Below are 17653 nucleotides of genomic sequence, written 5' to 3' on the forward strand. Positions count from 1 at the left end.
ACGGAAATGACTAATAACATCTGGAGCAACAAAAGAATCCCCAACGAAGTTAAAAAAAACAAGGTTGATGCAAGCATTCATTTGGCCAAGTAGCTTTTATAGTTGTGAAGCATGGACTCTGAACAAATTTGAAGACAATATGATCACAGTGCATCTGAAATGTGGGTGTATATGAGAATGTTACGAATCTCTTACAAGGACCATTGGATAAATGAATTTGTGTTCCAACTAACAGGTGAATGACAACAACACCTGAACATTGTGAAAAATGAAAGCTCATCTGTTTTGGCCATATTTGAAGAAGCAAGGGTTTGGAAAACATTATCATGGAAAGAAGAGAAGAGGGCGGTGGATCAAACGGTAGACAAAGAACGCAATGAAAGGACAAGATTGGCAAGGCAGTTTGAGGACCGAGATTAATCAGAAAGACTCTCATTGTTGTGTCATCAGTGGGATGCAGGTATTCAATACATGATGATGACAATCAACTTAGGTACAGAGATGGTGGCAGTGTTTAATGTTTTGAATTTGAATTTTCAAGTTAGAAATAAATTATAAGCACAGGTGTGGATGTGTGGTAAGAAATTTGTTTCCCAGCCACATGGTTCTGGGTTCAGTCCTGCTGCATGGCACCTTGAACAAGTGTCTTCTATATAGCCTCAGGCTAATCAAAGCCGTGTGAGTGGATTTGATACAAGGAAACTGAAAGAAGCTTGCTATGTATATATATTTATGTGTGTGTGTATCTTTGTGTTTGTTCCCACCACTGCTTGATATATGGTGTTGGTGTGTTTACGTCCTTGTAACTCAGTGGTTCAGCAAAAGGGACTAATAGAATAAGTACCAAGCTTAAAAAAAAAAAATTATCAACACTGGGATCAATTCATTCCCTAAAAAAATTCTTCAAGGCAGTGCCCCAGCATGGCCACAGTGTAGTGAGTGAAACAAGTAAAAAGATAAAAGCTAAACTGGGGGAGAGAAATTTCTCTCCCTAGACCTGACCCTATAATTATAGACTGAAAGATCTCTGCCATTCATTGTTCAAAGTGGCTTACTTCCTTTCTTCCTTGTAATTACAGATTTTTATGTTTTTCTAAAATGTTATCTAGAACGACAGGATTTCTCAGAAGTTACCCGACACTGGTGCTAATTGTTCTTCTCCCTGTCGGCATTAACATAGTTGTTGTTGTTGTTGTTGCTGTCATTGTCATCACAGCAGCAGCCATTGTTGTCAGTTTTGTTGCCACCACCACAAGATTCCTATCTTTGACAACTCCACTAGGTTGGTCAACACAATATACCTTGACATCTAATACTGATTCTAAGCCCCACCCCGCCCCCTGGAATTTTCTTTATTTACTGTTTAGCATTACTCCAGTATGGCCAGAGCCAACTTGGCACAGCCAGCTAATCAGATTAAAATTTCACATCCTGTTGTCGGGGTTTTATTGTGTCACTAGCAACTACATTTAACTTTCAACAGCCCAGTCCACCTAGCTGTAATAGGTACCACAGTTTGCAATGGCTCTGTGGGAAAGACATTTAAGATAATATGGTACTAGATACATCATGCCTGGAAGCAAAAAGTCTAGATGGTCACCATTGGAATACCCTTGATTATCAATCTGCTTGATCAGGGCTGACTGGGTGCTAAACATCAACAAAAAGCAGGAAACATTAGTCTTTGATTAAACGATGGGATGGTCACTATTGGAATGTTGTTGATCATAGGATCAGTTGGATTTGCACTGACATGAGATTATTAAACAACAACCACAGCAGTAGCAACGGCCGTCCAAGAATTTGGACCTGGAGATCTCCATTTCCAGCGACTTTGAGGGCCACCTCCCAGTGGTGTCAGGCATCATTGAAGAGCCCTCGACTACAACAAGACGACCAAAGTTTTTTTTTCCAAGGTCTGGGGTCTCCCGCCCCTAAGCCCTAGACCATCACCTAATCACCCTTACCTGTCTTGTTGCTTAACAACAACAACAACAGCAGCAGCAGTAACACAGCTTCCTCAAATCATACTTGCCATCTTTTAAATAGGAAGGACACATTGAAGTGCCCCCCCCCCCTCACCAGAACGATCCTTAGTGAAATGTTTTTGATCATAGATTAAGATTGATCAGGGCTGATCTGTGCTTAAATGGCAACAGCAATAACAGAAACAACAACATCAGTGGAGGCGTAATGGCCCAGTGGTTAGGGCAGCGGACTCGTGGTCAGAGGATTGTGGTTTCCATTCCCAGACCGGGCGTTGTGTGTGTTTATTGAGCGAAAACACCTAAAACTCCATGAGGCTCCGGCAGGGGGTGGTTGTGACCCCTGTTGTACTCTTTTGCCCCAACTTCCTCTCACTCTTTCTTCCTGTTTCTTGTCCCTGACTTCCTATGCAACTGCTGAGCCTGGATGCGCATTCATCCATCCGTTGATGCTCTTGATGTCGGGGGTTGACCTGCTTTCTCTTCTGCGGGTCTTACGAATAGCAAAGGACCACGTTTCGGACTTCTCCCAAACACTCAACAAACAAACAAACAGCAACAACATCAGTGGAGGCACAATGGCTCAGTGGTTAGGGCAGTGGACTCGCAGTCGTAAGAACGCGGTTTCGATTCCCAGACCGGGCATTGTGAGTGTTTATTGAGCAAAAACACCTAACCTCCACAAGGCTCCGGCGGGGATGGTGGTGAATACCGTTGTACTCTTTCACCACAATTTTCCCCTACTCTTTCTTCCTACTTCTGCCACAATGCAGGGGAACCATGGTGTAACCCACTATGGTGTGGTAAACTTTCAGACCCTAGTCTAGATTGCGAATCCCCTGTACCCCAGGATGGTTCAGCTCTCCACCCGTTAAAAGCCACCGTTTACGGAATGAGGATAACAACCGCCAGTCTATCACGTGTGGTGGGTGGATCTTCAAGTTGCCGCACGCATTCTTAGCAGCTTTGTGTAGGCTGGAATTAGAGATTATTCTTTGTGGCTAATGGTGTGAGTCTTGATTGGAAGAAGAAGAAGAAGACAACATCACGAGCAATAAATGGTCATTACTTTTCACAAGTTTCACACCAGCCTGTATTGTTTATCCCTTGAAGGACGTGTGTGTGTGTGTGTGTGTGTGTGTATGATGAACTTCTTTCAGTTTCTGCTTAACAATCCATTCACAAGCTTCAAATGCTTTTGTTGGAGTTATCTCCCTTATTGCTTTTAGATTTTTTTAAATACTCAAAGGGGGAGATTTCATCTGCTGATTTGTTTTGGTATGAAGAGTAGGGGCTGAAACCTGACGTGGTTCCTCCTGATGATGTCTTGAGCTAACTGGATCCTATAAAGGAGCTGTTGTGGTAGCAGACCACGAAACACGCTTGAAATTCCTCCATGGCTTGAAGATTTTCAACTTATTTTTTACGTGTTTGAGAGAGCATACTGCATTCGTAATAAGTATACAAAGAGCTACTTTGTGGTGCTTTCTGCATTCTGTATCAAGAAATAAAAACTGCTTTCTTTTTAGCCAAATGAACTAATGACTAGTGGTTGGCAGTAGGAAGGGCATCCAGTCAAAGAAACCATGCCAGGCATCAGAGCTTGGTGCAGTTCTACCATCTGTCAGATCCTGTTGAACAGTTTAACCCAAGCCAGTATGGAAGATGGATGTTAAACAATGATGATAATGATAATACGGTTGTACACTGTCAACCTAACATGACAGTCCCATAAAGGGAATCACACCACCGCTATTTAGCCCTAGGAAGCATCGATGCTTCCTGTCGGCTTTGACACATTTCCTGTGTCCTTATATTTTTGAAGGGGAGACAAGGACTCCCAACAGCTAGGCCAGCATCTAGAGACATGCATGTTTCTGAGTCTTTGCTCATCATCAGTCTGGAGTAGCTTGGCCTGCTAGCTGAAGATGCCTGTAAAGCCTTTGCAAATATATATATTTTCAGTGAAGTTTATTCACTGATCACCAAAATTTTGATAATGATAACGATGATGAGGAATTAGTAGAATGGTAAATATCACACTATCACCCCTCTGTAAATCAGTTTATTTTTGTATTTCGCCTCAAAACTGGTAAATTTTAGCCATTTGAATAAACTTGCCTAGTTATGGGAAGATGAGAGCTTAACACGTCAAATAGTAAAACTTTCTCCTGTGAAACTGTTTTAAATTTCTCTTTTTAAAAAGGGAAAAAATTTCAAAATGTCTATATTCTTGTCTCAACTATGGTATACCCTTTTAACCTTTCAGCATTAAAACTACTCTGTCAAATCTAATGCTTATTTATTTGCATTGTTTTGAAATTAACATGCATTGTCTTGTAGCTTCAAGATTTCAATGACATGACTGTTTAGTTTTAGAATGACATTGTAGGGTAAGTGTGAGAGGCTGGATCTGGACAGTTTAAATGTTACAGGGTTAATCATACAAATAACTTTATTGAATAATTTTCATTGCCACAGATTTTGGCTTTTTTAACTTGCCGTGAGTGGAAATTCATAGAAAGCTAATATCTTACTGACAAAGCAATTAACTGTCTGCCTAGCTCCACTCATTTGCATAACAATTAACTTAATTGTTTTGACAAGAGAAAACATGCTAAGTTTACTGAAAGAAAAACAAACGAACCCAAAACAAAATATAATCAATTCAGATTGCTTCCCCAAAACAAATTAACTGAGTTGTCAGACGATCAAGTATATGATGCTTTGCAGTATCTGTTACGGTGGTCTACAACCTCAGTTCAAATCCAGCTGAGGCTAGCTCTGCATTTGGTTATTTTTTGGTATGGATAAATAAAGCTTGAACCATTGAGCATTCAAACCGGTCACTGGCCTAAATATTCTCCCTGGTTTTTTAAATTCAAACTGACTGTATCTGACCTCTCACACCTAACCTGTAATGTCATTCTGGAAATAAACAGACACATCATCGAAATCTAAAAGCAACGAGAAAATGCACAATGAGAATGACCGAGAATTATATTTGAGAGAATAATAATAATAATAATAATAATAATAATAATAATAATAATAATAATAATAATAGTCGTCGTCGTCGTCGTTTAACGTCCGTTTTCTATGCTGGTATGAGTTGGATGGTTCGACCGGGGTCTGGGAAACCAGAAGGCTGCACCAGGCTCCAGTCTTGATCTGGCAGTGTTTCTACAGCTGGATGCCCTTCCTAATGCCAACCTCTCCGTGAGTGTAGTGGGTGCTTTTTACATGCCACTGACACAGGAGCCAGTTACAGGGCACTGGCATCGACCCCGTTCAGATACTTTTTACATGCTACCGGCACAAGAGCCAGTTGGGGTGGGGTGTGTGTGTGTGTGTATGGGGATGTGTGTGTGTGGGGGGTGGTGCTGGCATCGACCATGTTCGGATCAGCCACAACTACAATTCCATTTGATTGTAGTTTGATTTGATTTTGATTTTACATGACTCAAAGGAAGTGGGGTCCCCTCAAGCATGGAAAGTCGCCCAAGAATGCTAAAGGCTTAATCAGGTTGGAGGTTTGATTCTGATCTCTCCCTCTCTCTTTCTCTCAGAGTCCGTAATGCTGCTCTATGGGATGGTCATGTAGTCTATCTCAACTATCTTGTTGACACCAGAAGTACACATTCTTAATGAATTTCAAACCACTGACAGCTGACAATCCAGATATGCCAGCCCAGACCTAGCTGCTCCCCCTCCATTCCACTTCATAAAAGTTGGGTATTTAATCCTTGCTGCACACTATGACTCACCCATGTTGATCACCCAACATCAATTGTATCCCAATGCCATCAGATCTGCTTGCTCCATGTAAGCACTGCTACCCCTAATCTGTTAATACTCTGTTGACTGCCAACCAAACAACTGATTCACACGAATACCTCATCCTACCATTGCAGAGCCCAATATAAAAACCCGATGTTGCTGGATACAGTAGACTGCAGTCAACATCTTGTCTCAGCATATGGGCCTAAGAATAAAGAAAAACAGATGGTGTTGCTTTCACCACATTACTGCTATGTAACCTGAGTTGACCAACAGAGGCTTAATACCTGGAAGCCATCTCGGATTTGTCTTAACTCAGTTTTCACCTAACATCTGATGAGGTGGGTGTGTCCTACACACCCACACAACTTTAAGTCATGTGGAGCTGAGTCAGGGTGTCATTTACAGGGTGTCCTTTTGAGCATTGGGCCTCATGGAAGCAAAATGGCTGAGCTCCTTTCGAGTGTTGGGCCTCATGGAGGCAATGACCAAGATCTTTGGCATTATGTCATGCTTGAGAAGAAGACCCATCAAGCTGAGAAAAATCACATTCATGGTAGATACTGGTGTCATGCAAATGGCACCCATGCAGGTGGCATGTAAAAGCACCCATTACACTCTCAGAGTGGTTGACATTACGAAGTGCATTCAGCCATAGAAAACCATGCCAAATCAGACTGGAGTCTGGTGCAGCCTTCCAGCTGGCCAGCCCTGGTCAAACTGTCCAACCCATGCCAGCATGGACAACACATGTTAAATGATGATGATGATGATGATACATACATACATACATATGAGAAAGCTAATTTGAAGACTACAGATCCAATCCATCACTGGAACTGTAAAAATCTGTAAAACTTTCCAGAAGTTTATCATTTAAATATATATGAGCATGTCTAGATATGCAACTATATGCATAAGAATACATACATAAAACAAAACATACAAATCTGCACATATACACACATACATACATACAAACAAAACTATCTCGTTGTTGATATTGAAATTCCAATGAAGGAGCCTTGAATCTAGGTAAGAAACCGGTTCTTTCTCTATTGGCAAGAAAACTTGAAATAAAACGAAACAATGACATACATACACACATTTATACACACACACACACACATCAAAACAGGAGATCGAAAAATACTTTTGGTATTTTTTCCACCATTACATGTGTTTCATTTGCTAATAGGAGTTACAATATTGTACATGTAGGAGAATCATGCAAGATATCTTTCATTAGAAGTTCTCCAGACAGAGACTCCAATAATCATATAGTATATATATCTATACAGTGGTAAGGGACTCTCTAAGGAGCTGAACAGCAGAAGGTCTTCAGAGAAGAAACCCCTCCTCAGGCAAGTGTCTTGGCTCATAACTTTTGATTTTAAAAATTCCGTATTTACCAACTATCTCCTTTTGTATTACTTTATCAGGTTCAACTCTTTCGATGTCAAACCAACCTGAGACGGATCCTAATTTTATGATACAGTCTTGTGTTAAAGGGATCTGAATGAAAAAAAAACAAAACAAAAGAAACAAAAAAAAATTCCATCAAAATTTGGATTCCAAACACCAGATTAGATATCTTGCAAACAACTTGCACATGCAAGTGCTACCGGTTAAAAGCTCCGTATATCGGAAGCTAGCAAGTGTATGGAGTCATCAGGAGAGAATGCGCGCCGTTTCGGGGCCTACCTCTCGACGGCATCAATGCGCACCGGCCCCCCTCACTGATATGAGGCCCCGCTTGCTAGATCAGCTGGTTATGAAGAACTCAATATACTTCTAGCCATCGCTCATCGTCTCTTTTTAACCAAATCCAGTGGCTAGCCTATTTTTTACATTATTGCCTGTGGACTTATGGTGTGGTGGTTAAGAGCGTGGGCTACTAACCCCAAGATTCCGAGTTCAATTACAAGCAATGACCTGAATAATAATAATATTAATAATAATAATAACATCAAAAAATACCTTAGGAATGAGAACCCAGGTTCAAAATTTCCCCAAGACACCTGATGAAGGCTGAAGGGTATACCAGCTGAAATGAAACGTGTTAACAACAACCAAGATGAGAACAAATATCCATCAAATGTAAATAATTCCTCATCTCTTAAATATAGAGCTAAAAGTCACTATTGTTGTCATCATCATCATCATCACCATCGTCATCGTCACCATTATCGACATTGTTGTCATCATTGTCACGTGGGTCACATGAAATTATGCCAGAACAGAGAACACAATTGCTATGTACATTTCCTGTTACCAATTCACCCCCAGGCACCCCACCCCACTTGTTTTCAAATGAGCTAATTATTATGTGCAGGAATGAAAGCAGATGATTGACACTGCGTGAATGAGCCATTTGTTTAGAAAGACAGCATGACATGCTGAGACGTGTCGAGAAACTGGGACGTACTTTCATGCTGGATGGTGAACAAGTAATACTATCGACAAGGCTACAGTTTACAAACGGTTGAAGGTATGTATAAACAGGGAAAATGGAAATTCCCTTACACACGCACATGCACATACACAGACACACACACACACACATAGCATGTTACTAAAGTAATAGTGATTATCATCAATGTGATGTGGGTTTGGTTGTAACATGGTGTGTCATCCTCATCATCATCATCGTTCAACACCCGCTTTCCATGCTGGTATGGGTTGGACGGTTTGACTGTGGGCTGGCATGCCAGGATGCCTCACCAGGCTCCAATCTGACCTGGCAAGGTTTTTCTACAGTTGGATGCCCTTCCTAATGCCAACTATTCTGAGAGTGTGGTGGGTGCTTTCTACATACCACTGGCACAGAAGCCAGTCTGGTGGTTCTGGCATTGGCCATGTTCAGATGGTGCTTTTTTACGTGCTACAGGCACAGGAGCCAGTTGGGGCAGGTGGGGAGGGAGTGTTCTGTGATTCGTGGAGGCATGTGGCTCAGTGGTTAGGGTGTTGGACTCATGATCGTAAGATTGCAGTTTCAATTCCTGGACTGGGTGATGCATTGTGCTGTTGAACAAAAGACTCCATTTCATGTTGCTCCGGTCCACTCTTGCTGACAAAAATGAGTGACCCTGTGAAAGACCAATGTCCAGTCCAGGTTGGGGACTTTATACACCACTGAAACTGGGAAACTGGCCCTTATGAGCCTGGAATGGCTCAAGAAGGAAACATTTCTTCTTCCTGTTTTCTAGGTTCAATCCCACTGCATGCTAACTCGAGGAAGTGTCTTCTACTATGGCGTTGGGTTGACTAAAGCATTGTGAATGAATCTGGTAGACAGAAACTTAAAGAAGCCTGTCATGTGTGCCTGTGTTCCTTTGTGTCTATGTTTGTTCCCCCACTACTGCATTACAACCGGCATTGGTGTGTTTACATCCCTGTAGCTTAGCAGTTCAGCAAAAGAAACTGATAGAATAAGTACCAAGCTTAAAAAAATATAAAAGTACTGGCATTGATTTATTTGACAAAAATTCCTCAAGGCAGTGCCCCAGCATAGCCACAGTCTAATGACTGAAACCAGTAGAAGAGAGGGATAAAAGATATATATATATATATATATATACTCTTTATCTTTTATTAAACTTTTAATACTTTTGATATTTATATAAAAAAAAAATTAATAAATAAATAAATTAATAAATAAATAAAATAATATATAAATATAAAAATATACATACATATATATATATATATATCATCATCATCATCATCATCATCATCATTTAACGTCCACTTTCCATGCTAGCATGGGTTGGACGGTTCAACTGGGGTCTGGGGAGCCCGAAAGCTGCACCAGTCCAGTCAGATCTGGCAGTGTTTCTACAGCTGGATACCCTTCCTAACGCCAACCACTCCGAGAGTGTAGTGGGTGATTTTATGTGCCACCGACACAGGTGCCAGACGAGGCTGGCAAACGGCCACGCTCGGATGGTGTTTTTTTTTATGTGCCACCGACACAGGTGCCAGACGAGGCTGGCAGACGGCCACGCTCGGATGGTGTTTTTATGTGCCACCGACACAGGTGCCAGATGAGGCTGGCAAACGGCCACGATCGGATGGTGTTTGTTACGTGCCCACAGCACGGAGGCCAGTCGATGCGGTACTGGCTACGGCCACGTTCGGATGGTTTTCTTGTGTGCCACGTGCCACCGGCACTGGTACCACAAAGATACAAATTCCATTGATGTTCATCTATTTTGATTTGTTTTGATTTTCACTTGCCTCACAGGTCTTCACAAGTGTCACAAGAAGGAAGGTATGCACAGGTGGACTGACTACGTCCCAGGTAGGGGCCACAGGTTATGGCCTGACTAGTCTTGCCGGGTCTTCGGATGGTGTTTTTATGTGCCACCGACACAGGTGCCAGATGAGGCTGGCGAACGGCCACGATCGGATGGTGTTTGTTACGTGCCCACAGCACGGAGGCCAGTCAGTGCGGTACTGGCTACGGCCACGTTCGGATGGTTTTCTTGTGTGCCACCGGCACTGGTACCACAAAGATACAATTCCATTAATGTTCATCTATTTTGATTTATTTGATTTGATTTGATTTGATTTGTTTTGATTTCATTTTGATTTTGATTTTCACTTGCCTCAACAGGCCTTCACAAGTATCACAAGGAGGAAGGTATGCACAGGTGGACTGACTACGTCCCAGGTAGGGGCCATGGATATGGCCTGACTAGTCTTGCCGGGTCTTCGGATGGTGTTTTTATGTGCCACCGACACAGGTGCTAGATGAGGCTGGCGAACGGCCACGATCGGATGGTGTTTGTTATGTGCCCACAGCACGATGGCCAGTCGATGCGGTACTGACTACGGCCACGTTCGGATGGATTTCTTGTGTGCCACAGGCACTGCTACCACAAAGATACAATTCCATTGATGTCATCTATTTTGATTTGATTTTGATTTTCACTTGCCTCAACAGGTCTTCACAAGTGTCACAAGAAGGAAGGTATGCACAGGTGGACTGACTAGTCTTGCCGAGTCTTCGGAAGGTGTTTTTATGTGCCACCGACACAGGTGCCAGATGAGGCTGGCGAACGGCCATGATCGGATGGTGTTTGTTACGTGCCCACAGCACGGAGGCCGGTCGATGCGGAACTGGCTACGGCCACGTTCGGATGGTTCTCTTGTGTGCCACCGGCACTGGTACCACAAAGATACAGATTCCATTGATGTTCATCTATTTTGATTTGTTTTGATTTTGATTTTGATTTTCACTTGCCTCAACAGGTCTTCACAAGTGTCACATGAAGGAAGGTATGCACAGGTGGACTGACTACGTCCCAGGTAGGGGCCATGGGTTATGGCCTGACTAGTCTTGCCGGGTCTTCGGATGGTGTTTTTATGTGCCACCGACACAGGTGCTAGATGAGGCTGGCGAACGGCCACGATCGGATGGTGTTTGTCATGCGCCCACAGCACATATATATATATATATATATATTTGTATATATATATTTAAAATTTATAAGTTTAAATTATTTAAATAATTTTTAAATTTTTAACTTTTAGGTTTTTAAATTAATTTTATGTATTGGCTTATGTTTTTCACTGTTTGATTTGCCCAATAGTGGTTTTATCTCTAATTTAATATAATATATATATCGTCGTTCACCCGCGACATCACTTCCGCTGCTGTCTCTCTGGCCTGGCTCTTTCAAGGTAATCGACGACATTCTTTTTGCTCCGCTCGTCGTTCGTAAAAATTTCTGCGTTCGCTATACTTTTTTTCGTTCGGCGTTAACAGCCCTTCTTATCTTGTTTTTCCTTGTCCTGTTTTTTACTGTTTATAATTTGTACTGTCGTTACTGTCCTGTTTTTGTTACCATTTTTTACCCCTCTGCGAAAAGATCTCAGAATTTTAATTGATTTGCTTTTCGCAGGAAGGAAAGTTTCTTGTCGAAGATACGTCTCGCTTTTATCCTTCAAAACGTAGAGTAGATGAAACCTTTAGCGACTGAAGAAGGGGTTTTTTCTTTGTGTTAATTGTCCTGTACTCTATTTTTTTGCTGTTTTTAAAAAAATGTCCAGTTCCTTTGGTTTGTGTCTATGTTTTCGTTTCTCATTGTGTTCGACGTCCTTTTGGTGTCCTGTACTCATATATGCGTGTATATGTACATGTAGAGGTAAGTACCTACATATATGTTTATATATATGCATATGTTTTATTTTATTTATTAATATATATATATTATATAATATATATATATATATATATAAATATATATATATATATATAATATATATATACACACACATACATACATACATATCATCATCATCATCATCATCATCATCGTTTAACGTCCGTTTTCCGCGCTAGCACGGGTTGGACGGTTTCGACCGGGGTCTGGGGAGCTCGGGACTGCCCCAGGCTCCAGTCTAGTCTGGCAGTGTTTCTACAGCTGGATGCCCTTCCTAACGCCAACCACTCCGCGAGTGTAGTGGGTGCTTTTTACGTGCCACCTGCACAGGTGCCAGAGGGGTCTGGCATCGGCCACGTTCGGATGGTGCTTTTTATGTGTGTGTGGGGGGGTGCAGAAATATAGGGGAGCACCAGTGGGGAGGGGTGGTTCAGAGAAATGATGACAGGTTCTACATACATACATATATATATATATATATAAAATATTATATATATATATATATATATATATATATATATATATATTACTTATAAATACATATATATTATATATATATATATATATATAGATAGATAGATAGATATACATATACACATACATACATATTAATGGTCTTGATATTAATACAGCAGTATTAATTTATTGAAGAATTTTACCAAAGAGAAATGATTTGGAGAATGTGTAGTGAAACTGTGATTACCATATTAGGAAATAAAGTGGTTGTCTTTGGTCTTAATTAAATGTAAATAGAAGCTCACCCACTAAAAGCATCCAGCCTCAATAATTAATATAATTATGGTGAGAAGATAATAGTAATAGGTTCCTGGTTTTGCTATATCTGTTTTAGAAAATTAAAGATTGGAATTGTTGCTATCAGATTTATCAAAATGGAAGCAGAGATTTATTTCCCTTTAACCAAATTCTTCATCAGCTTTTGCATTTTTACTGCTGCCTGCAAAATTCGGCAGACACACAAGTGAGTTCATGAGTATATAGTGATCTGGGCTTAGTAGATATTGATTTCCTTTGCAATCTGACTGATTAGTAAGCCTTCCTTTACTAACATCCTATAAATTCCTACAGGCAATGCAGTGCAGTTAGTTACCCACCAACACACTGCTACCATTTCCTCACACACACACACACACACATTACAGCACTTCCCTACCACCAAACTTACCAATCTAAGGACTGCCGCCAATCAGTCGGCACTGCTTCTCTTCTCTACTCTGTGTAATAAAAAGGGAGAGATAACATTACAGTGTGTCTTACATTCTCTAAATCCATCCTTTGCCCTCCACTCCATTCCAAATTCCTCCAGCTAAAAGCAATTACCGAAATGAGTTGATCCAAGGAATTTCTGATTTGATCTTTTATGTATTCCTGTCATTGGATTGTGGCCATGCTGGGGCACTGCCTTGACAGGTTTAGTCAAAAATATCAATCCCAGCACTTATTATTATTTTGAGTCTGGTACTTGTTCTATTATTCTCTTTTGTGAAACTGCTAAGTTACAGGGACATAACCAAACCAACATCAGTTGTTAAACAGCGATTGTGTGTGTGTATGTGTGATGGTGCAAGCACAAACACACATAAATACGATGAGCTTCTTTCAGTTTCCATTTACCAAATCCACTGACAAAGCTTAGGTTGTTTGATCAGGTTTGACTTGAGACTGACTCAGGGTTGACTCAAGGTTGACTCAAGGCTGACTCAGGGTAGATCAAGAAAAGTAACAGTAGCAACTGAAGTGGAAACCAACCTGAGGTTGTAGAAAAAGACGCCCTGGGCACCACTTTGAGAAAATGTCTTCATCCTTAGTCCCAGGCCAACCATAGCCACACATATATGACTCCTTGCTCTTCCTCAAAGTTTAAACCCTAATTCTGAACCTGGCATCACATTTTTATCTCTGCAAGACCATCTGATCATTGTTTAATTAAGGCAGATCTTCACACCTTTTTAAAATCTAGAGGTGAGGAGTAGTGCTATGACCACATTCAGGACATCTGAGATGAGTAAAAAAGAAAGGAGGAATTCATTTTCAAACTAGACCAGGAGTGTACCCCACTAAAGGTACCCAAGGATCCGGTAAGGGCTAAAACTAGGGGATAGATGAGTGAATAAATGTTTCTTCTTGAAATTAATCAGGCAGGGCAAAATCTCTGCTAATTCTTACCTCTAGCTGTTGGTGTGCTTCTGGGGTCAGTGCTGCAGCATGGCACCTTGGGCAAGTGTCTTCTGTCAATAACCTTGGGCCAACCAAAGCCTTGTAAGTGGATTTGGTAAAGGGGAAACTGAAAAAAACCTGTTGTGTGTGGGTGTGTGTGTTTGTCCCCTGCCATACTTGATAGCTGGTGTTGGAGTGTTTACATCCCTGTAACTTTGCAGTTCGGCAAAAGTGACTGACAGAATAAGTACCAAACTTTAAAAAAAAAATATGTACTGGGGTTGATTCATTCAATGAGAAATTCTTCAAGGCACTGCTCCAGCATGGCCACAGTCTAATGGATTGAACAAGCAAAAAATATAAGATAAAGCCATTGATAAAGCCTTTGCCAAACCATTGAGCTGTTTGATCAGGTTTGACTTGAGACTGACTCAGGGTTGACTCAAGGTTGACTCAAGGCTGACTCAGGGTAGATCAACAAAAGTAACAGTAGCAGTTGAAGTGGAAACCAACCTTTAACCTGTCTCGGATTCTCCATACACTTTCTTTGTCTACCACTGAGTAACTAATAAAAACATGTGTCTTTGCTCTTGCACGGACCGTCTCCTCTGTAAAGAAGAAAGAAAAAAAACAGGAATTTCATTTTGGGATTGAATTTTCACTTTTTTAAAAATTTTGGAAATAATTTTTGTTTACAAAATAAAATGTCAGCAAATGGATTTCAAGGAGAATAATTTGAATAAAGGTCCTCCTTTTCAAGTCAGACAGACTCAGAAGTCTGTTAGTTTTTTTTTTTTTGGCGCATATATTTCCCTGCTTAGATGTGACACTGGTCTGTCACAGAATCACCCATTTTTCCTGAGGAGACTGGAGCTGGGTGAAATGAAGTGTTTTGCTCAAGAACACAATTCAGGAATCAAAACCACAACCTCACAATCATGGTTCCAACACCCAAACCACCAAGCCATGTATCTCCATGAGAATATGTAAAATATATTTAAAATAGATTTTTAAATAGAATTGGGAATTTTAAAAAGATTTATAAATATTTAGCAATAATTATTACTTTGAAACAGAATGTTAATCCTTTTGATATCAAGCCCCCAGAAATGGCCCCTAATTATCTGTTACGAACTGCCTGTTTAAGAATAATCTAAATCAATGGTTCTCAACTGGGGTCCATATGTCCCTTAGAATTTTGAAATTTAAACAGAGTTTTTAATTAATTTTCTGTAGAATTATAAATTTAGACAAAATTATGAATATCAAACAGAATTATAAACTTGAAACAGAATTTTTAGTTTTAGACAGGCTTCTGAATTTTAAATAGAATTTTGAATTTTCTATAGAATTATAAATAACAAGATTTTAACCGTCCAAATAAAATTCAATACTTTGAATATTGTTATCTATTTTGTTTTTTTGAAAAAAAGCATTAAACAGAAACAAAAGTGAGAAAGAAATGAAACATCTTACTGTCAACCTCCGTTACTTGTGTTGCTCCATTTAACAACCACAGCACCCCTTTAACATTTGCACTGACTAGTTTGTCTTTGTTGTCTTTGAGAGATTCCAGTAGTGTCACCAACGCTTGTTCATCATTTATTAACCTTTCGCGTACATTTTCGTCAAACATTAACGTCCACAGAATCCTTGCAGCTGAGCATTGTTCGCGGACGTCATCAAATTGTAACATACGACTTAGCATTGATAATATTCCACCATCCACAATCTAAGAATTAAAAAAAAAAAACAATATATACAACTGTAAAAAAAAGTGGTAAAGAAGAAAGAACACCAGTGACATCTAGGATTTTATCTTTCATTATTAATTGCTTCAGTCTGTGGTCATTCTGGGGCAGTGCCTTGAAAATTTTGGTCAAATGAATCAACCCCAGTAGTTTTATTTGCTAAAGCTTGGCACTTATTCTATCAGTCTCTTTTGCCAAACTGCTAAGTTACTACTGTTTATGTAAACACACCAGCACTGGTTGTCAAGCAGTGGTGGGGGACAAACATTGGCAAACAGAAACACACACACACATGTATATATACATACATACACACAAATGCACATATATGCATACACACACACACACACATATATTTACATACATACACACAAATACACATATATGCATACACACACACTCATACATATATATATATATATACACACACACTCATACATATATATATACATACACACAAATACACATACATATTAGGAAGGGCATACATCGGTAAAAACCTTGCCAAAACAGACATAGAAGCCTGGTGCAGGCTCCTGCCTGGTGAGATCTTGTCAAACCGTCCAACCCATGCCAGCATGGAAAGCAGGCGTTAAAGGATGATGATGATGATGATGTGTTTCTTTCAGTTTCCGTCTACCAAATCCACTCACAAGGCTTTGGTCGGCTTGAGGCTATAACAGAAGACACTTGCCCAAAGTGCCACGCAGTGGGACTGAACCTGAAACCATTTGATTTAGAAGCTTCTTAAATGCACAGCCAGGCCTATGCCCAGATGTTTCATATATTCTACAGAATTTCAAGATATTCTGTAAAAGTTTTTTTTTTTTCTAAGTAACAGAGTTGCAGAAAGAAACAAACAAATTATGGTATTTAGCTGTGAACCTTCATATTCAGATTTCAAACCCTGCAGGGATCCTCTTTGTATTTATCTCTCCAGGGATCAATAGAATAAGTACTATTTGAGTACTATTTGGGGATAAGGGTCAACCTATTTGTTTCTGTTCTCCACAAAGATTATGTGCTATTTGAGGGCAGGAAAGGTGGGTCACTGCAACTGAGTAGGCCCCCAGCAAAAAAACATGGGACCTAATGCTTCTGTTAGAAGTAATGATTTATGATAGAGGTTCCCAAACTTTATCAGGCTGCCACCCCCTTGACACTCAGGCCACATTCCTCAAGCCCCCACCCCAACAAACCATCCCAAACATAAACCTCTTTCTGAAGCAAATTCAAAGCATTTCACAAACATAATCTAACGAACCCATTATTTTATTGTTTTTACATGAATTGTTACTCCATTATTACCCCCACTTTTCCTCAATGCCCCCCTTGGAACTTTTCACCCCCAGGGGAGCAATACTGCTCACTTTGGGAACCACTGATTTATGACTTCAAAGTACGCTGGACGAAATGCTCAGTGGTATTTCACCTGCAGCTATGTTCTGAGTTCAAATTCCGCTGAGGTCAAATTTGTCTTTTATCCTTTTGGGGTTGATAAATTAAGTTCCAGTCGAACGAATAAAGCATTAGACAAAATACCTTATGGTAACTAAGCTGCATATCTTTAGGTTTTCAGTTCAAATCACATTAGGTCCAACATCCTTTACAGGGGTTCGTCAAGCTGAGTTCTAGTTCAGTTTCTGGGATTATCTAATCAACACTAATATTCATGTCCCAAATAGGAAGCGTCCTTGGGCTTGTATTAAAGATATCAATATTTACATCATGTTTGATATGGAAAATATTTAATCTCTTTAACAGTTTAGCATTCAGATTCTTCTGTCAAATA

At 40.2% G+C, this 17653-nt stretch overlaps 1 protein-coding gene across 4 annotated transcripts in view; it reads right to left on the reverse strand.

Moving 5' to 3' along the window:
• The window catches only part of LOC115218870, a 410980-nt gene that overhangs the window by 50354 nt on the left and 342973 nt on the right, over nt 1-17653 (reverse strand). For all 4 annotated transcript variants that reach the window (XM_029788839.2, XM_036508718.1, XM_029788838.2 and 1 more), the window contains 2 exons: nt 15587-15842; nt 14624-14718 (listed from right to left, as the gene is read on the reverse strand). In XM_029788839.2, coding sequence (XP_029644699.1) covers nt 14624-14718; nt 15587-15842 — 351 coding nt within the window. The remainder of the gene's footprint in view (nt 1-14623; nt 14719-15586; nt 15843-17653) is intronic.

Source organism: Octopus sinensis, linkage group LG14, assembly GCF_006345805.1.
Source record: "Octopus sinensis linkage group LG14, ASM634580v1, whole genome shotgun sequence".
In the NCBI taxonomy this organism is placed as follows: Eukaryota; Metazoa; Mollusca; class Cephalopoda; order Octopoda; family Octopodidae; genus Octopus; species Octopus sinensis.